Source organism: Blennius ocellaris, assembly GCF_963422515.1.
Source record: "Blennius ocellaris genome assembly, chromosome: 17".
NCBI lineage: Eukaryota > Metazoa > Chordata > Actinopteri > Blenniiformes > Blenniidae > Blennius > Blennius ocellaris.
In genome coordinates, this window is record NC_137666.1 from 16,537,470 (window position 1) to 16,564,287 (window position 26,818).

At 43.6% G+C, this 26,818-nt stretch overlaps 1 protein-coding gene across 2 annotated transcripts in view; it reads left to right on the plus strand.

The window, feature by feature from the left end:
- LOC308142066 (cysteine-rich motor neuron 1 protein) overlaps positions 1-24,230 on the plus strand; it is a 39,096-nt gene extending 14,866 nt beyond the window's left edge. For both annotated transcript variants that reach the window (XM_080512365.1, XM_080512366.1), the window contains 12 exons: positions 612-854; positions 5,450-5,629; positions 8,814-9,017; positions 10,417-10,545; positions 10,817-10,970; positions 14,330-14,451; positions 16,262-16,480; positions 18,135-18,350; positions 19,428-19,649; positions 20,981-21,103; positions 21,895-22,073; positions 22,421-24,230. In XM_080512365.1, the coding sequence (XP_080368491.1) occupies positions 612-854; positions 5,450-5,629; positions 8,814-9,017; positions 10,417-10,545; positions 10,817-10,970; positions 14,330-14,451; positions 16,262-16,480; positions 18,135-18,350; positions 19,428-19,649; positions 20,981-21,103; positions 21,895-22,073; positions 22,421-22,615 (2,186 nt within the window). In that variant the 3' untranslated portion in view covers positions 22,616-24,230. The remainder of the gene's footprint in view (positions 1-611; positions 855-5,449; positions 5,630-8,813; positions 9,018-10,416; positions 10,546-10,816; positions 10,971-14,329; positions 14,452-16,261; positions 16,481-18,134; positions 18,351-19,427; positions 19,650-20,980; positions 21,104-21,894; positions 22,074-22,420) is intronic.
- Positions 24,231-26,818: the final 2,588 nt, after the last annotated feature.

Here is a 26,818-nt window from a genome sequence, read left to right on the forward strand (position 1 = left end):
TGGATCTCGTCAAAGCAAAAATTAAGAATGAAAAGTTTGCACAGCTTTTATCGGACTCTTGGAAGATTTGAACTGAAAAAATAGTTGTTGATAGTTTAAGACAAGTGGATTCGCAGGAAATCAATATGTATTTGATGTGACCATCCTTCGATGAATTAAATCAAACAACACACATGCGTGCAGAGAACAATATGCTATAAACATTAACAAAGGCGAGTACACGGACGTTCATAATGGACAGACGGCCAAGTAGGATTGTTATTCTAGGTGACTCCCAACTATAAAACTACCAAACCCCAGGAGAATTTGGACTGAGAGTCGATATTGAGGACGCCATTGTTGTTAGTGTCCATCTACTTGCGAGTGTGCAGAACAACTATTTGTTACATCCATGGTATGTATGCGCAGTATCGTTGGTCGTAAGTCGTTTTTACTTAAAAACGTTGCGTAATTGCTTAAAATCCTTTGTCCTTCAATATCTGACACTTTCCTGCTGGTATTACCGGAAGAATAATTAGATTATACTGACATGTTTAATTATTATACTTGAAATACCTGTGTTTTGCACACATCTTACAACGCATGCATGTCTCTGTTTTTCTCTCAAACAGTGGAGCTGAGGTGTGCAGGGGTCACGTGTCCAGCTCTGCAGGTACCCGCCTGCCCCAAGGGCTCAGTCCTGACCAAGAGTTACACCCCCCCTGCCGGTTGCTGCCCCTCCATACCGCCGCAGTGCACTTGTGATGTCCGTGCCTGCCACAAGCCCCAGTGCCCGAGCGGACAGCACCCGGTTACACTCAATCAGGCCAGTGGGCAGCCAGGAGATTGCTGTGACGTCTTCGAGTGCCAGAAAGGTGATTTCACTAAACTGCTCGCTACACACTTTGGTTGCTCCCTCACTGGCAACAGCAATTTGCACAGTTGGTGTGAGAATCATTGCTTCTGGGGAGGCAATTATTTTCCTCTGACTAAGGCTTTTCAACCTGCTGACCAAATGTCCAGAACAAAAGGCAAAGTTGCTGATTGGATAATTACTGCTTGGCTTTTTTATCAGGTGGTGCCAAGGCCTCCCAGAGTTAAAAACTATTGTTAAAAAAAGGTTTTTTTCAAGGTCGTTCCTCATAAATATTTATACCGCCTGAAGGAATGCCTCATGTAATGGGTCTTGAAGAGTCAATGCCTGCTGTGAAATGTGCTTGTGCAACGTTTTCTCAAATTCTGAATGAGAGAGATGAAATCGGGCAGATTTTAAAAGTATATTGAAGGGAATTGACTGTGCCTGTGCCGTGGCACGGAAGCAGCCAGGAGAGTCAGGAAGGCAGGGAGGGGACTTGTGGTATTGGTGTGTTTACTCTGCCCTCTCAACAAATATTCCCTGTTTTACCAACAGAACAAATTCCCATTCTGGCCCCTCCACATGTATAAATGAGTGCTATGTCCCGGAATTAATGGACTTAACAGGCCCAGTGACCAGAAAAGTGCTTAGGCTATGAATTTGCTCAACAGAAGTGCAGTGTCAAAGGGTTCCTGTCTGGTCACACGTCCAAAGGGAAAAGGTTCAACAGTTCATTGATGGGAATGCTTTTTATGTGCTCCAGTCTGTCAGTGGGGAGGGTAATCGAGTCCGGCAGGCCGGCGGGAGCTGAATGGCAGCCGTGGGGGCCATGGGATCAGTGTTTTGATAACAAGTGTCTGCTGCTCTTTGGGCCCGGGGCTTGATGCCTTTTGTGCTGCTCCTACTGTCCGTTAGGCCTGCATGACTGCTCGCCGTGTCAGAAAGCTCCACAGACAGCGACAAGGACACGCACAGGCCCCGTGGTACCATTGTCCCGCAGGCCTCAGATGCACTGGCTGCAGATGAAACATTTTAAAAAGTCTGAATTGCTTTCAGATGCCATACCTTTCCTCTAATGGAACACATTAAATTAAAACCCCCGCATTGCATCCTCTGTGAGGCTTGGACTGATGAACTTGTTTCCACTGCACACTCTGCTTTGACAATAAGCTCCACCTGTGTGTTTTGGCCTGTATCAACAATGGTCTCCACTCCACGATTGGCTGTCCAGCAGCTGCATCTGCACGTTAGAGCAGACATGGCAGGACCGTCCTGACCTGATGTCATAGATGATCTTATTTGGCTGTTTATCGATATCATCCCCTGCAGTGAGCCGTGGATGCAGGCCAAGTTTGGTACTTTATGCGTTCTGCTGAGATTTACACTGGTGTTAAGCAATAAGAGTGAAGTCACCACGGTAATGGATCACATGGAACTCAGCTTGGCTTTGTTAGAACCGTGCAGCCCTATTCTCAGAGGTTGAGATAAAGCAGGGCTTTTAGGGTTTATGTCTACTTTGTTGATTGTGTCAAACACAAGACACAGGGGCCAAAACCACTCCACCAGAAGAGCCACTCATTTTGTATAATGTCATAATTTCAGAAAATTATTTAACTACCGGTACAAATGCTTCATATAAGTAATTGGTTTGCCTATTTTGTTCACTGGTTGAGCAGCATACTGCAACACTGAGACCCAGAACCAAACTGTAAAAGGTGACTTGTGAAATAGCATTGTCAAAAAAGCTGCATTATTGTGATGACTTTGAGAAAATGTGCTGATGGGTTCTGAAAAGAGTTCTGTATGTTCGATAAAGTGACAGGCTTTAACTAACATTTCTTTCCAGAGAAACTTTGAGATCTAATCTATTTTTCTGGGGTAATATTAAGAAAGCATATTTTATTGATCCCCTGGTGAAAATTGCCTCTCCACATTTTACCCATCTTAGCCATAGCTAACCTTAAGTATACATGAGGAGAATTGGATTGCCATGGTGTCCTGTTCACGGAGCCACAGTGGGATCCAAACCTGCAAATGTTCCGATCTCAAATTCACTTCTCTAACCTGAGGGCCACCGTCCCCAATGGTCAAAAAATCTCACGACACAAGGTGGCTCATGAAGTTTGACACCCTCTTTCTGAAGTCATCACTGTAAAGTTGGTTGCTATTAGTCTTTCAGAGGGAAAAAAAATACTCTTCTTTACAGGCCTCTATTTGAATGACAGTCCATTATGGATGATTCATACATGCTTCAGGACATTATTACATGACCCATCTTTTCATCTTTAAAGACAGCCGAACATCACAGAGCATGGCTGGAATTTAAACTCTGCTGTTGTTTTGGTAATTACCATGAACAAACTTTGCAGAAATCACACGTGCGCCTCCCTTCATGTGACTTCCTACTGCTTCTGTGAATGTTAAAATCCCGTTTTCATTTCGGGCAGCGAAAGCACCGATTGCATTTTCTCTGCTTAGTTATTTTTGATGCACACAAAGAGGGATGACAGAGTAGTGAGTAAGGGACAAGAAAGTCTGAATAATGGCAAGTGGGAGAATAAAAGATCAACAAAATCTAGGCTCTGCTTTCAACTCAACCGGCGCACCTGCTTTGTATCAGAGTGCAATGTGGGTAGTTGGGAGGTGTGGGGTCACTGGCACGGACACCTTAAGTCGACACTCGGAGATATGGTGTACAGATGCCGCCATTCTCTCCACTCTCATTTATATAAAACATGACCTCCACATCTGCTTGCATCCATGTAACACATTCACTTACTCCTCTCCGAGACGCTCTTACATAACCAGAGTGCGCCGTTCCCACATTTTGAGGCCTATCCGATAAAAAGCCAATGTGCATCCAGTTAAGATCTGACAGTGTTGAGCTGCCCAAGCCACTGTTTTACATTTGAAAGAAAAATCTTATCTTACCATTGGGCTGTTACGCAGTTGTTTTGGCCTCTGAACTGCTTAAATCAATTTGAAATACTTGATCAGGTTTGTATCATTAAATATATGAAATTTCAGATGCTGTAATTTCTTACATTATAATCTTTACTTCTTCTGCCTTAATAACCATTATCCATTTAGATATGGACTCCACTACACCTCCCACTCGATCTGGTTTAGATGTTCAATTGGATTGAGATCTGGGGAACTTCAAGGCAAAGTCAACACTTTTGTTTTCCTCAAACCATCCTTGAACCATTCCTGCTCTGAGCAGGGTTCCTATTTCTGCTACATACATACAATAATACCCTGCTTAGGTTGGTAGTGCCTGTCAAACCTTCTTAAACCCCTGTGATTATTCATGTACTCAATCTTTGAGCACCACTAACGGGTGTCATGATAACCTTATTGTTATTAGATTCACCTCTTATTGGGTTTTTTTAAGTTATGGCTGATCAATGTAAATGCACAAGTTATTAATGTATAAATATGAAAGGTTAAAGTGTTGAATGAGCAGGTTTACTTGTTTTTTTTCCCAAACATTCCCGTAACTCAGCTCATTTTATTTCCTCGTCAGAGAGAACGCAGCCTAAAGAGGGACTTTCAATGCTTGGATGCTTTAGAGAAAGACAGTCAGGAGTATTGATTCATTCCACCTGCCACCGGCACACTGAGCCCAGATTCTGCCAAAACCTCAGAACTGCTGCTGTTTCCTTTCACTCGGTCCTGCGGGAGTCAGGAGACCCACTCGGGACTTCACATATCCCTGTGAAATTCCTCCCTATCGACTCAGTTTCATTATCTGATAAATGCCATTTCCACCCCACAGGCCAAACTTCAGCCATCAAGCACAGCGCCATTTGGTTCGAATGAATATTTCCACCAATAGTAGTAGAGACTGGGCAGATATTTATTAGTTTATAGCTGAATGTACATGGTTGTGATAACTGCTCACTGATCAGTCTTAACATTTCTGGTAAATACAGTTTTCTTTTTTCTTTTAAAATTTTTCTAAACATATAGTAATGACAAGAGAGTCCTGCTATTAATCTTAAGCATTAAGAAGGGCAATTACTGTGTGGCATGTGGTTAATGATGTGCCCAACAACAGCTCACATGTAAATACATATAAAGGTCAAATGTCCTTCAAATAACTATTTTTGGATAAACCTACGTCCTTCCTGGTAAAAGCTTTCTTGTTCTGCCGGCTGCTTGGTTTAAAATGTTAAAATTACATCCGCAAATTTCACTTGATTGCACAGTCATGAGAAAATATTGTTTTCATGCATCATTTCCTTGATTGCATCTGCATAACGTGAACTGACGTGGGTGATCTTGTTTTCCTGTGGTTGTGCATTCAATTAAAACTGTACAAATGAGTGTACGATTCAAAGGAGCGTATAAAAACCTTTGTTTAGCATCAATCACATGGTGGTTTAGTGGTGGCACTATTTTTGTTGGTGGGGACAAAAAAAAAAAAAATTCAAAACCTTAATCAGAGTTTTTATTGCAATCCTGTCAGCCGGTGAAGAGTGTAACTGTTGTGTAAAAGCCTTACCACATGAAGGGAGTGCTGTTGTTCTGAATATCTCCCTCTCTTTTGATGTCACGAGTTCAGTTTAACATCCATCTGATTCATATTCTTCTTCTTCTTCTTCTCCTTAGTTTCTCCCAAGTGCGTCCACAATGGGAAGGAGTTCTCTGAGGGAGAGGTGTACCGCATGGATCCCTGCTGGTTGTGTCAGTGCAGAGGAGGAATCTCCTTCTGCTCCAAGGCAGAATGTGCTGAGCTGGACTGCGAGAACTTCTACATCCCCGAGGGCGAGTGTTGCCCCGTCTGCATAGGTACACTGTTTTTACTTAAACATTGCACCATTTGTCGTGGAAACTCTTATAGATTTAAGAAACAGACGTGATGAGTCTTAAAGGTGAAAGTCTGTGAGGCCTGCTGACAACAGTGGAAAGTTGGCCAAGCAGAGGCAAATATCACAGTCTTACCTCCAGTGACCCTACAGAAACGGCTCCTTCACATTAACCAGCTTCCACTGTTGTTAACATATAAGAGGCGCTCCAAAGCGCCAGCCGGGGATTGATTTCCAGGAGGGAGACTTCACAACATAAAAACCCTCTTTCAGTGTGTCTTTGTAAGATCAGGCTCTGTCTTCATGTTGAAGAGTAGGGGGAAGTACCTGCACAAAACACATGTGCTCACAGCCAGGTAGGGAGTGCTGATATGTGTATTTAGGCCTGTTAAAAGAAGCCGCTTGCGGCGCATATGGCAACCACATTACAGAGAGCCGGGAGCCTGCGGACGGAGACGGTAGCCAGCTCAGGGCTCTGCCTGCGTGGCTTCACCCGATCAGACGTACGGGAGCAAAGAGGTAAAAGAGCCAGGAGTGTAGAGAAGATCATGTTGGGTCAGTGTCAGAGGTACACCTGGAATATGCAGGAATTTCGGCGGGATGGTATGCTTTCATCTTTTGCTTATAGATAGCCGCTCTCTCTTACTGCATGACTCACCATGGGGAACATTGGATATGTAACGTATTCAGGATTAAAAGGTACATTGAACGTAATTTTCCTTGAAGGTGATTGTACTACGAGATAGATGTAATTGCTTTTTAATGGGTTGAATAAACATCACTAATGAGAAATGGATTGCCTGAAATGATAAACCACACTGGTTTCCTTCAGCTTTGCTGTTTGTGGTTTTTGTCTTAAATTTCACAACTTTTTCAGTTTCAGCCACTCTTATCAGCATGGCCTATTTTCAAACCATTATAGTTTTGACTTCTGCCTGGCAAACATCAAGTCTCAGAGACAGGTTATTGATAAGGGCGACACTTTTAGCAACTGAGAAGATCAATGATTCCCTCACGAAAAAGGAGCAGAAATAAAAGTGACCATTCCAAAGGGCTGAAAACACAACATATATGTCTGGTAAAGAGTAGAAGAGTATGGATGACACGACATGACATAATGTTGTATCAGCAAAGAAGAAATTGAATTACATTGAATCAGATTATAATATGTAGCGCCCATTACAACATAGTACTTTAAATTCAAATAAAATGCAAAGAAATAAATAAAACTATCCCACATGAGCAAGCTCAGTCATGAGTGGAAAGAAAAAAACACTCTTTTACCTGATAATGACCTTCAAACTCAGAAGTGGAGTTTTAGGCATCTTTTACGCAACAACATTTTCAGTGAAATCACATTGTTTGTATGTTTTCATTTCAGAGTTTCAGGTTTACGCCGCAATGTTTTCAAAACAATGTCTGTTTTCATGGGAATGGCAGAAGTTGAAAATGATGTAGCGTTTACACGACGGCGGAGTGAAAGCATTGCCAAAAGTTCCACCTTGGAAGGGGTTTTCAGGCAGCTCCAAGCACTGTTGATGTGTAAACAGAACCTCAAAACGCTGTGAAAGTTTGTGTTTTCACATGAAAATGTTGTCATGTAAGCCGGCCTGAGATTAGGCAATAGTACAATCAGAAAAAGACAGAGCAGAGAACCTCAAACAAACAAGTTGACGTCAGACAAAAAGCGAACCAACCTGTGGCCAGGTTACAAACCTATAACTCAGCAGGACTCTCTGCATTGAAGAACATCCCCCAGCAGTCTAAACCTATAGCAGCTTCACTAGAAGATGGTCCAGCGTGACCCGAGCCAGCTTGAACTGTAAGCTTTACCAAACAGGAAACTTAAAAGTAGAGAATTTCTTAGCCTGAGCTGACTGTGCGAACCGGTTCTTCACAAGAGGAGAGTGATATCTGAACACTCTGCCTCCCATTGTGTCGTCTGTACTATGGGTACCTCCATCACAAACATTTTTATCTGCAACCCATGAGGAGAAACCAAGACAGGAAGTTGTTGTCTCCTCAGTATTGTCGATGCAGCATTTGGGTTTAACTGTTGGGTTAGTTTGAAAATGTAGGCCACGGCGTTTTCCAGCTTGATCTGCTGCATCACTTTGGATCTTTCTGTTTTATCACAACTACTTCTGCTTCATGGAAATGGAATGGCAAAATCCTGTAATGACCTCTTTGTAAAGTTTTATGAGAGCCGCCATGGCAGAGGATACGTGAGGTGAAAAAATAGATCCTCTTCAGGTTAATCGCAGCCAGATGGATACAACATCAGCAGCCAAAACTCAAACCTGGGATCAGACAGGGTAAATAGAACTCCTGTGCACGGTACACAGCAAACATTTACTAGGATGCACGCAACATATAAACAGAAGAGATATTTACACGCGTTTTGTTGTTGGTGAGCTTGCTTTTTGTGGACTACAATTTACACTGTTTATAGTGGATGAAAAAAACAGCTCAAAGCTACACTCGGGCTTCATACATCACCTCAAGCTGAGCAGCAACACTTCGCAGATTGGCTTTTAAACTGTCCCGAGCTTTATGGCTTCTTCTTAGCCCTAATGACTACAGATCGGAAATTTTTAAAGAGCCTTCATTGCTGTGAAGCAAAATTTATGGTATAAAATGCCGGCATGGTCTTTGACCTCGGGGGCACAGCTGAAATGGATGAGTTCAAGCCTTTGAGTGGACGGTGTGGGGACCAGCCGTTATGAATGTCATCAGCCTCGCCGTGTTTCCAATTACCACATCTCTCCCAGGAGCGCGCAGCAATGCCTCCGACGTCAGCGCTCTCATTTGAACTTAAATCCCTACATATGCTGTCACAAAGCCAGGGGTCACTCCCCAATTTCAAATGTAAATAAGTCCCCCAAATTCAACAGGGTTTTGTGCATATCCTCTGGTCAAAGGCCAGTTTCCATATCTTGTAGGCTCCCTCGTGGAGTATCCAGCTCCCTGCAGCTCTGCTCTCACTCTTCCTCCTGTTACTCCCATCACAGCGGAGGATGTAGTCCAAGACGTGACGGTCTGCAACCTTGGATTCAATTTTAACGGTTTTCATTCATGGTAGCCAAACCAAACTATTCGTGTGACTTTGCCGAGGATCAGATATTTCCCTCTTCTTCTTCTACTTCACGTCTCCTTTTCCCTCCCAGATGTGGAGCTGCTGTCGATGGACAGCACGAAGGCCAGCTGCTGGGTGAACAACAAGCTGCGGGCCCACGAGGAGCAGTGGAAGGAGGACGACTGCACGTTCTGCCAGTGCGTGGACGGAGAGCCGCACTGCACTGCCATGGCCTGCAAACAGAGCTGCCAGAACCCCGTGAAGATCCCCGGAGAGTGCTGCCCCTTCTGTGAAGGTACAGGGCAATGCGGCTTGGAAAGAGAGAACGTGGTGGACGGTGACACTTCGCTCTCATGCTGAATTTTATTACAGATAATATCGATCCTTCAAAGTGGTTAAAGCTACTTCATAAACAGAGAGAGAAGAAAAACACTGAAACGATTCCAAGGCGCTGAACCCCAAACTGCTCCCAATAGATGGCTTAAGCGCCTTGCTTGGCAGCCGCCTCCATTGGTGTGTGAGTGAATGTGTGAATGTGATCAGCAATGTAAACTGCTTTGGAAACTGCTTAAACAGTGGAAAAGTACTAGTGTATGAGTGAAATCCATTTACTATTGCCATGCAGCTGTGACCTACAACCTTCGTGGTCGTTCACAAATTTTATCCTCATAACATTTACATCATGCTAAAATTTACCAAAATAATTTTTTTGTTTTAAACGTATTCTTTTTCATCGTGATTACTTGGAATTACAGGAAACAAGGCAATTACACCCTTCAAGATTCCTTCAATTCATCAATCTGAAAATATTTTTAATGTCAGTGAGCCACACGTTGGTCCAAATACCACATGCAGGAGGCTGCTGCGGCCTGGCAACTTGGCTCCAGAGGCCATATCTGCATGGGCTCATTAAAGGGGAGGCCACTGAGCATTCTTGGAGCTGCAGGGTTCTTTGTGTTCCTTTATTACCCCTGCCCGCCAAAATGAGACCCACCTGTGTGCCGGGCTACGGCGTGCTTTTAGCACAGAGGGCTGCATAATTGAAGTAGAGTTTTTTTTTCTTTCTTTCTTTCTTTTTCAGTGAAATTAGTTACAGTTCATTGGGCTGCTCCTCCCACCAAACGTGGCACGAGGCACGAGGCACTTGATGGGCACAAGAGTGTGTGTGTGTGTGTGTGTGTGTGTGTGTGTGTGTGTGTGTGTGTGTGTGTGTGTGTGTGTGTGTGTGTGTGTGTGTGTGTGTGTGTGTGTGTGTGCACACGCGTGCATGCATGTATGTGTCTTGTTCCACTCTCATTTATTGGGGCTTTACAATAAAGTTGGCTCGGATTGAAGAGGATCTTGGCCATGGTGGGTCTGACTTCAGGCTGGAAGATACTCTGTTATCTTCATTCGTCATCCAGGAGCTAAAACACCCTCCAGACACAGTCAACTTATTAATGGGAGAGAGCTCGGCATGATAAGACAGAAGTATGAACCCGCCCCCCTTCGCAGTGTGACCCACCCTGGTGTAATTGCTCCACATTTATCTGTAATTACTGTTTGTAAGTGGAGAAGTGTGAATAAGTAGCTATTACAGTTGGCCCAAAAAGCATAGATGAAGTCTCACACCTGAGGGACTTCGCACACACACGTGAAAAGCCTCATAACCGTTTCCTCACGCAAACTTCTCCATCATGTCTTTTATTCCCCAGAGCCTTCTTATGAGACCGTTAGCCCCCTGCTGTGTCCCCCACTGGAGAACTGCTCCCTGTCAGTGAACGACTGCCCATTTGGCTTCCTGCAAGACAAAAATGGATGCCTCCTCTGCCAGTGTCTCAACAGTAAGTCTCCTGCTCACACTTTACCTCCAACCTGATGCGTGAGTACGTTTCCACGGACAATCGATCTTTTTCTCTCGACATGCAGCGGCATGCAGCCCTGACACACGACGCTGTATCCAGCAGTCGGGGTTTTCACAGCAGCACAGGCGTGTTGATATTCATCACAGCTTATTTTGCGTCTCTGTCCCCGTGAGCGGCCCCCGTAGGGACTCCAGCCTTTTGACGAATCGCTGTGCCCGTGATCTGATGACCTCCATCTCACCTCTTGCAGACGACTCCTGCCCCGACCTGGAAAAATACTGCTCGCTGCAATGCCCCATGGGATACGAGAGGGACGACTTCGGCTGCGAGGTGTGCGAGTGCAGCATCCCCACGCCCAAGTGTCGACCTCTGACCTGCACCAAGACCTGCCCCTATGGTTATGTGTAAGTACATTCTTTTTTTTTTTTTTAAACCTCCCGTGTCATTTTTCATCCGTGTTTTCAGCAGGTTTAAAAGGCATCTGTGCCTGTCAGTGAGCATGCTTCTCCGATTATTTATAGTCAGGAGGGAAAGACTCCAGTTGAAAGAAAGTATCTCTGAGAAACACCGTTGGGAAGACTGCAGTGTAAACTAACTTGTTACCATAACACCAAGAGTATTGGCAGAGATGTGTTTGTAACTGATTACTATTATTAACGTAATGATGCCTTTACAGAGAGAGACAGTAGATCTTCTGTTCTCTCTGTCGTTTGCTTTAGCGTTCGCTATTGTTAGCCGGCCTCCTCAGATCAAAGTCATTCACGAGTCGCTTTCAACAAGAGAGGTGACAGCTCACATACGTGTTCTGTCTGGTCTGCTTGTAAAATGACTGTTCAATATGCAGGGGAAGATACAGTTCATCCATTAATTGAAACGATTAAACAGAAAGCAGGATTCATCCCATCCTATCACTCGCTGATTGTCTCATAACTTATGCAACACTGAGAAGAGATGGGTGTCAATGAATTGGATTAATATGATTTTTTCCAGCTTGCAAATTTAAAACAAGCGTCTTAAGACATATACCAGTGTGTGTGTGTGTGTGTGTGTGTGTGTGTGTGTGTGTGTGTGTGTGTGTGTGTGTGTGTGTGTGTGTGTGTGTGTGTGTGTGTGTGTGTGTGTGTGTGTGTGTGTGTGTGTGTGTGTGTAGTGTAATTTGCTGTGAGGTCTACGCCGTCCCTCCAACTCTTCTCCTCCTTAATCCCATTTAGCCGAATCAAACATCTGGAAGTGCTCTCTACCGGGACGCACGGTCCCCAGGCACCATTCTCATTTCATAAATCATCATCCCGTCTGGAAGCGGCCATCAAAAACGCATCGGGACAAAAGTGTCCAGTATGAAACATATGCTGTGATAGCTTTGGAGCCACCTCACATGACGGGTCTGGAGAGGAGGATACCGTGGGGGGAAAAGAGGCAGGAAGTCCCGGCTTTAGCCTTCATAAGCAGTAGTTTAGGCCGAGCTTCAGAAGTCTGAAATCCTCTGAGAGCTTGCCAGCCACACAATCCAGACCTGTCTGCTCATACAGGTCTGCTGCGTGGAGCCACCACAAAGAAACACAATGCACAAAGGAGCTTTGTGTGTGCACACGGGATGTATTGATGGCATCTTATGAGCGACCAGTGGGATGCACAGTATGAATTCAATATGTGATGATGTTGCAGTCGTGATATGGCTTGCAATAAATGAAGATTGAAGGAATTTTTTGGGGGGGAGAGGGGGCAAATTTTAAGTGCATTTGTTTGGTTTTAATTAAATCATCACATACATTTCCTACAGGCAGTGTCTCAGAAATATCTAAGATGTTTGGTGACTTTTGTCTTTTTAATTGATCTTTGTGCTTCTCACTTCTGGCCTGTGATATCAGATGCAAAACAAATGAACCCTTGTCAAGGTGGTAGGCTCCATCTTAATGTGTCGACATACAAAATATGAATGCATAATGTAAGGAAACATTAAACATTTTAGTCCATTTTCGCAATAGCAATAAATCTACACAATATCATGAATGTACATAATCCCTAAAGTCCCTGAAACAGAATTGGTATAAACCATTCATGTGAAAGGAACAAATTCTACTCATATCACTGTAATTAAATTAGATTTTGGGTTCTTTTATTAAATTGTGCTAGTAAATTGACATTGTTGATTACACACACACACGCACGTATGCACCCACACACACACACACACACACACATTTTTTCATTTTTCTTCTTAGAAATTTGCTTTAGGAATTAATTCAATTGAATGAAAAGCCTGACTTATACAGTTTAATGCGATTAAAAAGTACTGACCACTTGGCGTAGTTTTTGAGAAGAGTACTCTTCTTTTTGTCGACCATTTCACCAGTGGAACCGTCTTTGTCTCAGAGAATGAATTTCCAGGCTTCCGTTAGCAGTTGAGATGATGAATCTTCTTGGAGCAGGTCTTCCATCTGAAGAGGCTTTTTTTTTCCTTCCATCCTCCATAGCTTGAAATCATCACTGTGACCAAAAAGGTCATGAATGGCATTCTTCTGGTCATCACCGTCGCGGTACGCTGGAAAATTCTGCCGAGACAGCAGTCCCATACCAGGGGCCCCCATCGTCTCCCCGAGCCCCTCGATCCCCCCGGAGCCTAAAGCACTGCTTGGCATTCCACACACCATCTTTAAACAAAGCCTTGCTCTAAGGTCGCAGCACTCTGTGTCTCTGTATTGGTACAGTGGGGCACGGTGTGAGTGAATGAGGGGGTGAAAGATGGATATCCAGTTGGCAATTAGAGAGGTGTCGTCACAGGCCGTGCTTTCATCTGAGTTCGGACGATTTATCTACTGTCAACTCATCTATGTTTTATTAGGTAGATAATTGGATCCAACTGGTCTATTTGCAGCATCTGAGCATCACTCGGCTGCCCTGACTTCATCCAAGCCGCTAACCAGCAATCGTCCATCCTTTTCTCCTTTCTATGGACCATCAACCAAGCCTCATTATCCTTTCTCACTTCTCTCGAGCCACTGTTGCTCGTCTATGTCCGCCAGAGGCTTGTGGAGCTTTAAGGGTGAACCCAAAGCATCTGAACTGGCTTTAGACTGCTTCTTTCAGGGTCTTATGGTGGGTCTGATGTGAACCGCAGGGATCTCACATGTTGGCCTTTTATTTGCCCTTCTTCAAAGGAAGCTAATATGGAGAAGGAAAAGCAGGTCCAGATGTTGATTATTCTTGACTCCAGCATCTGGGTCGCTCTGTATCACAACACTACGTTGCTCCACAGCACTTGGGGAAAACTTCAGCATGCAGCAATTTGAAAATGGGTGCGAGCTGTACAGGAATCATGAGTGCTTGCCTCCTGACACACTGTTCACTTGATGGAACTCTGTAGTAATTTTATTTGATACAATTAGGATTTTATAACACCAAACAAGCCTCAAAGCCATGCTGTTGAGACGAGTATGTAAAAACATGCATAATGAAACAGCTATAGGAGATGTTTTTGAGGGGGGGAAAAAAAAGTATTTTCATGACTTGTACTCTGCACCATTTTAACTTATAGTTTAAATTTAAAGGTTATTTTGGCACTATTTTATCGGTCTGGCCCACTGAAGATGTACTTGGGCTGTACATGGCTTGTAGAGGCTTCTAAACCGACAGCAGCTTATCTGAAAAATGCACTAAAAGTACTAAATATGAGCTTTATTTAATAGGAATGTTTTAAGCCTGATCTTAAAAGTATGGTTTCTCTTCATGTGCTTGTGTTTACTGTCTTTTGTGAATCGTACAGGAGGAACAAGCACGGCTGTGAGATGTGCCGCTGTGTCAAGTGTCCTCCTTTCACCTGCGACAAGCACTGCAGCCACGGCTATCGTCAGAACAGGAAAGGCTGCTCCGTCTGCATGTGTAAAGGTCAGTGTCGGGAGTTTAACACACTACCGCTGGGATACAGGCTGCCAGAAGCAGTGCTGCGCTCGTAACTGTTCATAACATTAATAATAATAATACCTTTTTGGTTACTCATGCTTCTGAGAAGCAGCGTTCATTTGTGCGGCAGCTTGAGCTGATTGCTGTATTTCTCTGAAGCCACTCATAAATTGTTTTGATATTTGACCTCCTGATGTGCAGCCACAGTTGCACGGAGCGGACAGCTGACTCTGGGACACTAAGCTGCAGCTTTGATTTCCTGTGAACTTTTGCCGCTCCGCTGCAAGACTGAGACGTTTACGTCCACTTGTTTTGGTCCTCCTCTCTGTCTCACCTCATCTCGAGCGATGTGTGTGCATCTCTAATTAAACCTGTAAAAGTCTGAAGGGAACCGCCAAATTTACGCTCCACCACATTTTATGCGACAAGTTTATTTTTGCCAATCGAGCTGCGTTATAAATATTTGAGCGGAAAAATATGCCCACAGTTTTGTTTTATGGCGAGGCGATTACTGCACCTGGCTCCTCACCTCCTCAAACAGGAGAACCCTCTCAGACCAGGCCAGTCGTCACTCCAAACAAACCGCTGTTTACTTGATTTTGAATTGGCCTCTGTGTGGAGGGCTGAAGTATTCACACACAGTGTATGGCAGAGGCTTTTTTGGGTGTATCCTACCATTTAAATAGAAGAAGAAACATCTAAAGATCATGTCAAAATTGTCTCAGTATTGGATACTTCTGTGTTTCAAGCGCAATCGCATAGATTTTGGCCGTTTTGGGTGCCCGGTTACATGACAACCTAATTAGCAAAAATCTTTATTGACACAAGCAAATATGTTCCACATCTTCCACTAAACAATGTCCTTCAAGTCTCATTCAGATGAGCACTGAGAAACAAATGATCCAGCTTACTGTTGTTTGTTGTTGTTCTTTTCTTAATAAACACTCTGTTGTCCATTTGAAATCTCGGTGTTCCAGTGAGTTGACTAATATAGATTTCCAATTCGGGCCCTGAAAGTCTTGTTTTTACCTATTTACACAGTGACAAAGTTGGAGCATTTTTTTAAATTTGGCTTTAGGCTCCTTCGTTTCATATTGTAACTGTAATCAATAAATATTGTTTTATTGCATTCACGCTCTGCATGTCAACATACTGGACCAATCAAATCGTGGCATATTAGATGCCCACCCACAAGGTAAAGTGGGTCTCAAGGCTAATAAAAGAGGGCCCAGTCACAGCGGGTATAAATTAAGAGCAAGAGCAAGCGCACTGTTGTTTGTAGAAAAATGGAAAACCTCAAAGCCTTTAACATCATCAACATAAGTATTTTTAAATGTGTTTTGTGTGTGCTGTAACTCTAACCCTAAACCTAAAAAATACTTTAACTAGCCTATTAGATCCTTTTTAATATAATACATTGAAACCACAGGAACTTTTACACTTTAGTCCTTCATTAGATCTATTTTCCTCCTTGTAATTCATTATATTTGCATTATATTTAGTTCTAAAAAGTTTTTTTTAAACACCATTTATTCCCTTTTTTCATCAGAATTTCTTCCCTCACCCTAACTTGCCCCCTCTCTCCATCGCACTCTGGTTTCTTCATAAATTGCACCCTGATAATGTCAAACCATAACCACATAACTCTTTTCACTGTGAATCATAAATGAGCTTAATGAAATTTCCACAGCGAATTTATAAGCGGCTTTTCCATTGCAGGCTGGGGTGTTTTGTTGACATTTGGCTCAGCTGTTCCAGCTGTAACTGACCGCCTGGCGAATGTCTGCCTCTCTAGAAAGCGTCCATGCCCCGAGCACCGTGGCCCCGGCCCCGACACCCAGCTACTGCCTGACCTCCAACGGACACCGGTATGAGGAAGGCGACGGCTGGCACGATGGCTGCCGGGACTGCTACTGCCACTCCGGACGGGAGATGTGCGTGCTCATATCCTGCCCGGTGCCCAGCTGCACGAATCCTGTGGTCAAGCTTGACCAGTGCTGTCCTACCTGCGAGGGTGAGTCTCACATCAGACGTCACTCTGTACTCACCTGGTTTGCTCAACGGAAGGCGGGTGGGGCGAGACGCACACGCAGACGGGTTTTAAAAGTGTGAATTATAGTTATTCGGAGGGAAATAATAGGAGAGAATGATCAAAGTAATCATTAACAGCGTCTGTTCTGCTTTCAAGGGGCACAGTTATGGTTATGGAAGTAGTGTAGATGTGGAAGTTTAATAAAAAGGCTTTGCTTTTCTTATTGCTTTGGAATATTATTTGCTGGGGAACTTATATAAGCCTGCAGATTACACAGGTTACATCCCTGGACAGTAACTAAGACCCTCAGCCTGTGTAGTGTGAGCTTTGTGATGGAAACTTGTCTTGCAAGGTCAAACGGGTTGTAAAAAGTTGGATAACTGGCGGATTTTGGTACATCACAATTAAACCACCAAGCAAATTGCAAAAAATGCAAAGAAAGCATTACATAATTTTTTTTTAAGATTCAAGAATAGCAGACATAACACAACACTAAGATCTGAGCTGAGATCTCTGATTGCCACCTTATTACGACCAAACTCGCCTCGAAGCCATGCTGTCAGGATGCTTCTATTAAAGTATGCATGCAAAAGGCCTCAAAATGCAACTGATATTGACATTTCCAGATGCTTGATTGTATTTTGCATGATTAAAATTGGCTTTACGTTGATATTGCAGTACTTTTTGGTACTTTTCTTCTATCATATAGTTTGTGCCACATCAAATAAACATGTTAAAGTATAAATTTAAAGATCATAATGCCTGCATTTCACCAGTCTGACCCACTCAAGATGCAATTCTGCTGTATGTGGCCTCTGAACTAAAATGTATTTGACACCACTGATCTAAAGGGCCTGCTAGTTTTTAGTACATGTGCTTTTCTCTTTACAAGTAGTTGTGATCAGACCTGCTGTAATTTTGGTCACATTAAACTGTGAAAGGTGAATTTGTACATGTTGACCTCGGTCTCCGTGGTTGAGACGTCTCCTGTTAAACATGGTTTTCTGTTCAACACACAAAAAATGCTTCAGGACCTCTGGTTTGGAATCACTGTAAAGCTGCGGTTTGGAGGCATGCTTGTGCGCACATGTCCGACGGCACTCTTTCATCTGAGAGCTTCGGGTTATTATCCAGCTTTCAGAATCGACTCGATGGCCTTTTGAACTTGCAAACACAGTCTCTATCTGTTTCACTCAAGATGGCAAGCACAGTGATCCACACCCACACTTTTTTTTATCCACAAATGTCCGAGTCATGAGGGATATTTATGGAGGAGTGACTCAGTTGGCTGTTCAAATATTTAGGAGTGAAAGAATGTCTACTACTTTCAGAAGCTATGTGCACTCGGCAGTCAGGGGACAACAGGGTAACTATTTGCAGATGTCCGCTACCCTGCTCGACAGATAAATGTGTTTTAGCTAAATTAGTCTCAAAAGCCTGTTCCATGCTTACTTGCACTCCCTGAGGCTCACGTCTAATAATGGACTACAGTCTCCTGAACATCCTTAACCTTTCACTGTTTTCGCTCCATCATGTAGCAGTTATTAGCAGGGCTGAATGAAACGATGTCTGGCAGTGAAAGCGAGCCAGAATCTGATGCTGAAGTTTCTTTTCTTCTCCCCCCGTTGTGCTCCAGACGAGTCAGGCAGCGGTCAGCCAGAGGGGATGGACATGGTGGTGTGCAGAGCCCCCGGGGGAGAGTTCTACGTGGAGGGAGAGACCTGGAACCTGGACGAGTGCACACGTTGCACCTGCAGAAAGGGACGCGTCCTGTGCGACACTGAAGTGTGTCCCCCGGCTCTCTGCCAGACCCCTATCAGAAACAAGGACACCTGTTGCCATGTGTGCCCAGGTAATGGAAAGAAAAGGCCAGACTGCACAAATAAAAGACTGGCTGTAAAAGCCAAGCAGGAACCCTTCGGACGTGGAGGTCGCAGGGAGAAAAGTTGAAAGCTGTTTTGGATGTGTTATCAGCATGTGGTGTTGGCAGGTCTTGTATGTTACTAACCCTAACTACCTCTGTCGGGTAGTTTTATGTCAGCCACACAGGCTCATAAAGAAACCAGCCAAGACCGGTTGGGTTTACATAGATATCCTCGAGGCAGGCCACAGCACATGTGGACTGCTTTTACCCAGCGGCTCACAGCGGAGCTTCATCTAACTCTTGTAGCTCGGAGGCGGAAGAATGTAACTAATCTGACTCAATCTGTGCTATTTCACTTGGTTATGGGAATATGCTTTGACACAAATGTCCAGACAAATGCCCAGCCGCATGCATATTTTATTAGCGACTGCGTCTAAACACTCGAGCCTCTCATACACTTATAAACCTTATAAACAACATATTCCAGGCACTTCCAAGCATGAGGCCCACAAATCAGCAATGCATGACTGCGCCTGAGAGCTGCTCTCCTTGAGAATGCCGGCCCGCCTTATCGCTGCATCTCCCCTCACAAAAGCAGACTGTCAGAGGCCAGTCTTTGATATATGTATGGGCCTGGTCACCAGGAATGTGGGAATAATACACATCGCACTGACAGGTCCTATGATGTATGTGTACAGTCGAATAGCGCAGCATGTTCATGCTAACTATGTCTTTGGTCATGAAAAAGGCTATAGATCTCAGGCCTGTGGGGGTCCGATGAGAGAGATAAGGGCGAGCTGCCATCTGCCATATGGAGTCACTTGGGTTGTGTTTAACATTGAATAAAGCATCTTATCTCAAACACAGCCCTAAAGACCCGATAACCTTTGTAGATTGAGATGTTATAGATCAGGCCGAAATGCATTAGTCATTTAGAAGTAGTTTTCTGTACAACACATACAGATGTTCTTGACCCTGCATTGTCTTCTTAAGTAAGGAAAGAGACACAAAGTCCTGAGTTTCACCTCAACCACTAACCAAATACCCACCTGTGTGTGCCCGCAGAAGAGACGCTGAGCCCCTTGCTCCCAGTGAACAACAGCCAGCAGGAGTACTGCATAACCAGCGATGGAGACGTGCTGCTCGCTGGGGACTCCTGGAAGGCCAACGCCTGCACCAGCTGCACCTGCAACAATGGCACCATTCAGTGTTTCTCTCAGCGCTGTCCCGCCGCCAACTGCAGGGTCCCCGTTTTACGCAAGGGCCAGTGCTGCCCACACTGTCTGGGTGCGTACACAGAAAGCTGCTTTTATGAAGCATTTTGGAACAATTCAACATTTTCTTCCTCCTTTCGATCTTTTGTAATGTCACATCTCTTGAGCAAAATCAGCAAGTCAACCAATTAATCCCTCTTCATTTCATCTTACATCTGCCATTGTAAGACATACTTATGAATAGAGAACACAAAAATGACTGAAGTTCTTCAAATCTCTTAGGTGGTGTAGTCTATGTAATGAGTTTATGTTTTCCCACAAGACATTGCAGCAGAGGCATAAACATGTGTTCTGACACATTTGAACTGACTTTCAAAAATATCTGCAGTGTTGCCAGACTTGTATGTTTCACATGAGATACTTGATTTTGCCTTTATGACCAAACTAATTTAGAAATGGACACAGATTCATGTCTCGATATGCAACTACCAGGAAAAACACAATAAGCCAAAACTCTGGATGCCAACACTCACTGACATTGTCTTGTCTGCTTTCATTGTCGCTGTTTGTCAGAAGTTACTGAAAGCTTCAGTCAGTCACTGCACCAACTCACTTCACCATCTTGTGTTACAAACTGGTATTGCAAGTCGAGACAAACTGCGGCTAGTTTCTGTTTAATGGCACATTTTGTACAAAGTATCATATTGCGCTAAAATTATGATAATCTGTTCACGCATTAAAGTCAGTTTATGTCCTATACTGAAATGTTGTTTATGTAATGCCATAAACGGTGGTGCCACTGGAGCAAGACGCAGCCTCCCGATGGGGAAAGTCATAATTTATATTGCTTCATGTCAAAATTAGGGAGTAGTTGAGGGAATGCCAGTGTCCAGACTGAATGTGTGTGTTTGTTCATTAGGCCTAGCCACTCTGGCGCTACACGGGCAAACACCATCACTCGCTAAGCATTCCATGTGACATACTCACTTGGTCCGCTCAGAGCGAAAACATTCCTTGAGCATCCGCACATTCACACGTGTTTCCTGTCCCCGGCTGAAACGGCCCGCGACACTCTCTCTCTGCAACGGCACAGGAAGGCAAAGCTCCATGTCAGCTTTTCCTTTGGAGGAAAACCTCGCCATAGGCTTCTATTGTTCACCCTGATATGTGGCCATTTCGCCGGGCCTTTTGTTTTTGTTATTTGCCGAGTGGAAAACACGTCTCTTTACGTAATGCCTGCACAAAGCGGTACAGTGGAAGCAAAGACGTCCGACCCCATAAACACAGCTTATCAGTTAATACACTGGGGAGTTTGTGCGCCAGTTGCACAGTTATTTTTAGGCCTGGCATGGTTTTCCATAATGCCTGTCGTGTTGGTAATGACTTTTATTTCTCCCTCAATAGAAGTGACGACGTCAGTGCCGGTGATGGTTTCTACCGGTGCCCCTGAGACAACAGTCGCCACCACAGTGCAGAGCACAGTGTGGATCACCACCGTCACCGTACCGCCCATCATTGCTGAAACAGGTACCAGTGTAATGAATCTTTTGGTATCCTTGTTATAAAATCCAACAAATGGCAATACTTGAAATGGGTGCAATTCTTTTTAGAAAAACTGAGCGGTAATGTCTCCTAAACACAGTGAACATACTCTTTTTACTACGATTTTATAGAAGAAATGTATTCTTCTATAAAATATCTTCTATTATTAAATGTATTCAATATATATTTTAAGGCAGGGGTGCCAAACATAAGCCCTGCTGTAGAGGTGAGTTTGTAAACAAATACAAATTGCTGCAGCTAGAGATGTTTATTGTACATTTCACTTTATTCTTATATCATTAAAAGTGGCTTTATGTTGAGATTGTTGTTATTTTTTTAGGTAATTGTTTGGTTTTGTGTAAATATAGACATTTTTATTAAATATTCTCTGCACCACAACAAAGAAATACTTTGTTTAAATGTAAAGGTTATGATAGAACTACTCTACCTGTGCAACCCACTCGTGATGAAATTGGACTATTTGTGGCTCCTGAACTAAAATATGTTGGACACAGCCTTTTGATTTAATCATTAGAGGGTAAAATGATTTGATCTCTCTTGAGATGAAAATATTTCAGAGTAAAGGGGGGACAGAATGTATTATATGTCATTGTTAATTATGAGTGCTGAGACCTGCTGAAGGGTGTTAGATTAAGCTTAAAATATATACCAAGGAAATTACAAAAGCAGAGGAAGTAGCTGCATTTTATGAATAATTAAAGAGTCATTATTAAACAGGATAGATTTCCAAACTAAATGTTGTCCGTGTCCACCAGATGAGCCAGGATTGGGTGAGAACTACCCCAGCCAAACAGAGATGGCCCTCATCTACCAATCAGCCGCCTGGATCCTGGCAGGTCTCCTCTTGGCCATCATCATCTTCCTCATCGTGGCGTTGCTCGTCAACAAGAAGAAGAAGTGGGTGCAGATGTCCTGCTACAGCGCACCAAAGAAGGTGAGAAGCCTTCATAAATCAGGCTTATTATTTCTGAAGCGCCGGCTTAAAAAGGTGCTAAATCGCACGGACTGCCTCATATAGATAGCTGTATGTGCCGCGTTAAACTGTACATCAGTCAGGAGGTATTCGCCTTGATCTTCCACTTTCTGCTTTAACCAGTGCTAAAGCTGTCATTACTGTAGGATTAATGGAGATTCCTGTTGCTCCGCGCTTTAAACTGGAACAAGGTCATGTCAGTCATAAAATCTTTTCCATGAAAGAGGCAAATCTGAGAAGCACAAACGCGCGCTCGTATACATTAACGAGCCGTCGTTGACGTTTTTTTGTCTCCTCGCCTTCCGCAGACGGTGATCCTGAAGAAGCACGTCAACAAGAACTCGGTGGTCTACATGGAGCCGTCCAAGGAGAACAAGTTCCAGAACGTGAAGAACGACTGCGGCATCATCCACTTCTCTCCGGATATGTCGTCCCACTGCATGGACAAGATGACCATCCCCAGAGCGAAGCTGAGCAATGGCACCGACTGGACGCCACGCTAGGCCCCTCCCCCCCCCCCCCCCCCCCCCCCGCGCTCTCCCCCGCCGTCTCCAGGGTGCTCCATGTGACAACACGCACCGCGGGCGCCGCCTTCCTCCCAATCCTTCTCTTTTGTGTGACAGTAAAACTACGGACGCTCTGTCGAAGAGGCACCACTGGTGACCACTGTTTCTTTCATTATGTGTCCACGTTTCTCTGCATTTGGACGTTTGGATGGACAGATGGACATGTTGAGGGGAAAACTCGATTAAAAAAGAAAAGAGACACAGTGACTCTGGGCTTTGAACTGGGGGAGGCTGCAGCCAGAGCGACTGTGAACGCCGTCTTAATGCCGCTTATTATTGCTCCCTTTGAAACTGGAACTTTGTGGCAATAAGAGGAGCATAAAAAGCTTTAGGACAGGGGACGGAGCTGCAGTTAAAAGGCAGACACAGAAGATGCTGCTTACCCCCCCCCCCCCCCCCCCCACCCCCTACACCCCCACTTCTCCTTAAGTGCGGCCGTGGATGTAATCTTCGTCATTAGCAGGGAGCCCAAAGGATCCATTAATCCAGTCGGGTCAAAGTGGTTCCGCAGCCAAAATCATAACGGGTCGGCAGGCTTTATATAGACCTCGGATCCAAATCCCTGCGTTAGAATGTGTGGTTTCCAGCTTAGTTTTTGTATATTTCTACAGTATTTGTAATAGATGTAGTGTTGTTCTTGGCCATCTCGTGTTTTTATTATGGGTGTCTCTGTGGGGCCAGATTGAGCCGTTTTGAAATGCCAGTCTAAACATTCCCCCCCTAAACCAGTACAGGAAGGACAAACTTCCCAAATAATCCTGTTGTTTCTAGTTTTAGGTGACCTGAGTCATTCCATTCAGAAATCCCAGATGATAAACTGCATTTCTTGTATCGGTGGTTCTCAACCTTTTTTTTTTTTTTTCTCTTTTTTTTTGTTAACCTCCGAAGCTCTCCCAGATTAACAGGCTGCAAATCTTTTCTTCGATTTCTAGATTCTGGAAATAATTTTTACAACCTCAAAACTGGCAACGCATGGTCGCCCCTTTTCCAAAAAGTTCCCAGATCCCTGTTTTAAAGGGAGTCGGCCGATTATCCCCCCCCAAAAAAAAATCTAATGTGGAGTGATAGTGTGGAAAAGTGTTATTTTATTGACATTTATGGTGCCAGACACTTCATCTGGACTTGTGAGGAATGTCCTTGATAGCATGGGTCACTTCATATCTCCATTCACAGATGTGTGTGTACGTGTGTGTGTGAGCAGGAAGCTCATACATGCATGAAATGAGTCCTTTCAAAGCCTTAATAGATTTTCACTGTTCAATCTTGTTGAACAGTTGAACGTCTTCATCTGTTATCGAGGTGAAGAGATTGTGCTGTTGTGGTTCCCACAAGGTTTCCTTAGGCCCCCGTTTACACGACAATGTTTTCAACTGGAAGCGCAAAACTTCTGCTGTGTTTTGAGTGTTTGTTTACACAGCAACGGTGCTGGGAGCCGCTGAAAACACAACTCTTTGAAAACGGCTCCCAAGATGGAACTTTTTGAGAAACGCCCCGTCTCCGTGGAAATGGAGGAAAACAAAACTTTTGGGAGACATTTTTCAAAATGCTTTCACTCCGTCTCCATGGAAATAGAAGGGGGGGGGGGGGGGGGGGGGGGACATTTGAAAACACCCCGTCTCCATGGACATGGGCAAAAAGGCAAGTTTTTCAAAATGCTCCATCTCCATGGAAATGGGTGAAAATGGAACTTTTTGAAAATGCTGAAACTCAAGGTGAAACATTTCCAAATCGCTCCGACTCAGTTCCCATGGGAACAGGCGAATAGGCAACTTGCTGAGAACGCTTCGCATCACGATTCCCAATCGATATTTTCCTGGGACTTCGTACGTAATAACAATCTAACTGCCAAGAAAACGACATCATTTTTCATAATTTTTGCAGTTTCTGCATCAAAGGACATCATTTTCAAAAACTGTGTATACATGAAGCCTTTCTGAAACATGGTCGTGTAAACGGGCGCCTTACACAAGTGAATCAAGCGACGTGTTGACACATGAGTTTAAGGGGAGCTCGCTAGCATCTGTACATTCTGGTGCGCATTACAACATCAGAGCGTGTTAGGAGATGTAGCACTTTTCTTTGGAGCCAGTGTTGTCGAAAGCACCCCGCAGAATTCTTGGGGGGATAAAGGCCTTAATCAGGGCTTTGATAGGCATATTAAGCGCACAGAGATGTTAAACCACTCAAGCGAACATGTTGTTGCAGCTCGAGGCTCCGTACCAGCCGCCGAGGCTTTAGGAAACATTCGGGGTTTCAAAGTAAAAAAGAAGAAGAAAAATAAAAAGGTTAATTGCCAATATGTCAAATACAAAGATTTTCATGCCAAAATTGGTTTGAGACCAATTTCTATTGAAGTGTTATAGTGACTCAGTAAGTTTGTATCTGTTTGAATCATGACTGTGCTTTAAAAATGAAGAGGCGACTGTAAAGGCTTACGCAATTCTTTGTTCTATGTGTACAAAAAAAAAAAGTAGTTTAAATGAGTAGGACAGAAGAGTACCTTATTTATTTTTTCACATAGCTTTATTTATTAATACTAAACTATAGTTTGAGATTTCTTTGTTGGGAAAAAAATGAACTTTTAGTAGCCAAAGCTGCTGTACATTGTAGACCATTTACCATTTCTATCTGCTTTATTCTATACAGCCTTATTTATTTCACTGTTGCAAATCCTGTAAATATGTTTTCCTAGATGATGAACTGTAACATTTACACCTTTTTTGAGAAATAAATGTGTGAACCAAAGGTATCCTGCACTGATAAGTGAATTGCATTGGAAGAAAAGTGAGATCACCCAAGATGGTAACGGTTAGCAGCCGCTGCTTCGCTTTGCATGCTCATGCACATCTGGTCCTGGATATATGGGAATTAGTCCTTTTTAGTTCCCCTAAAATCTGATCATTTTCTCTGGCTTTCCACGGGTGTTCTCTTATCGCAGTAGCACAAGCAGATGTGTCCCACGGAGGTGGTTTTTGCTTCCTCTGAGATCTGAGTCCTGGCGAAGTACACCGAGACCCCTCAATCTAACCGGCGGGCTAATAAAACCCCGGAAAACACAAAAGACATACAAGCCAGACCTGGAAACCTGGATAATCCTGAGAGCAGACTGCGCTGTTGTTTTGACTTGTCCGGCAAAAAGCTGGCTCATAAACTTCAAGGTGAGGAAGCTTCACCGGAAGGATCAATAAAGCAAACAGCAGGTTCAGTTTCCCAGGATGTGAATATTGTCGCAATGCTGCTCCAGTGCTCACACATTCTCCTCTCCCGTCACAAAAACACAAGCATCAGTTTACGCACTTTTAAAGGTGAAGCATGTAAAGTGATAGCACTTTTGTTTAGTACAGTGTGCCTGCAGTGAGGCAGTTTTGGCGGTTTGTTTTTAGTTAGTAATCACGAAGAGATCCAACATTTTGTTGTGTTTACAATTCAATCTGGCATTTCTTTCCCTTTTTGGACCGGGTACAGATTAGATCAGGTCCAAAGTGTTGTCAATGAGATGAATTTGATCATGTGAAAGGGCCTGAGGCCCAACAAATCTTGATTACACTATTTCAAACCATAAAAAAAAAAAGAAAAAAAATTCTCGATATCTGACGATAGCTCTACAACTCTTTTGTAACCACAGGTATCGGGAGCCAGGCTGCATACGCTGTGATTGGTCCATTGATTACATATTTTGCATGTAGGCTACACTATCATGCCAACTTTAAATCTAAAGGTCATTATGGCTCAATTTTACTAGTTCAGGACACTCAACTCAAAATTGGGCTGTTTTATGAAACTAAAACGTGTTTAATACCAGTTTTGAAGGGATAGTACACATAAATCAAGTAATTCTTCCTTTTATGCATTAGGTGGCAGTAGTGAGTCACTTTTTTGGAATTTTGGCAGTTTTTGAATTCATAATTATCCCAAACCTGCAGCCTTTGTTAATTTTACGGTTCAGTCTGGATGACTCGATGCTAAATTGACAACTATCTGGCGAACATGCCAACTTAAATAGCCATACGTGACATCATATCTATAAACATCATTAAAAACAAATATTGCATAACGTGTTGCTTTCTTTCAAAAGTATTCCAAAAAATGAAATGCTAAATAATACATATTTTACCATTAAGTTGAATATGAGGTACTGTA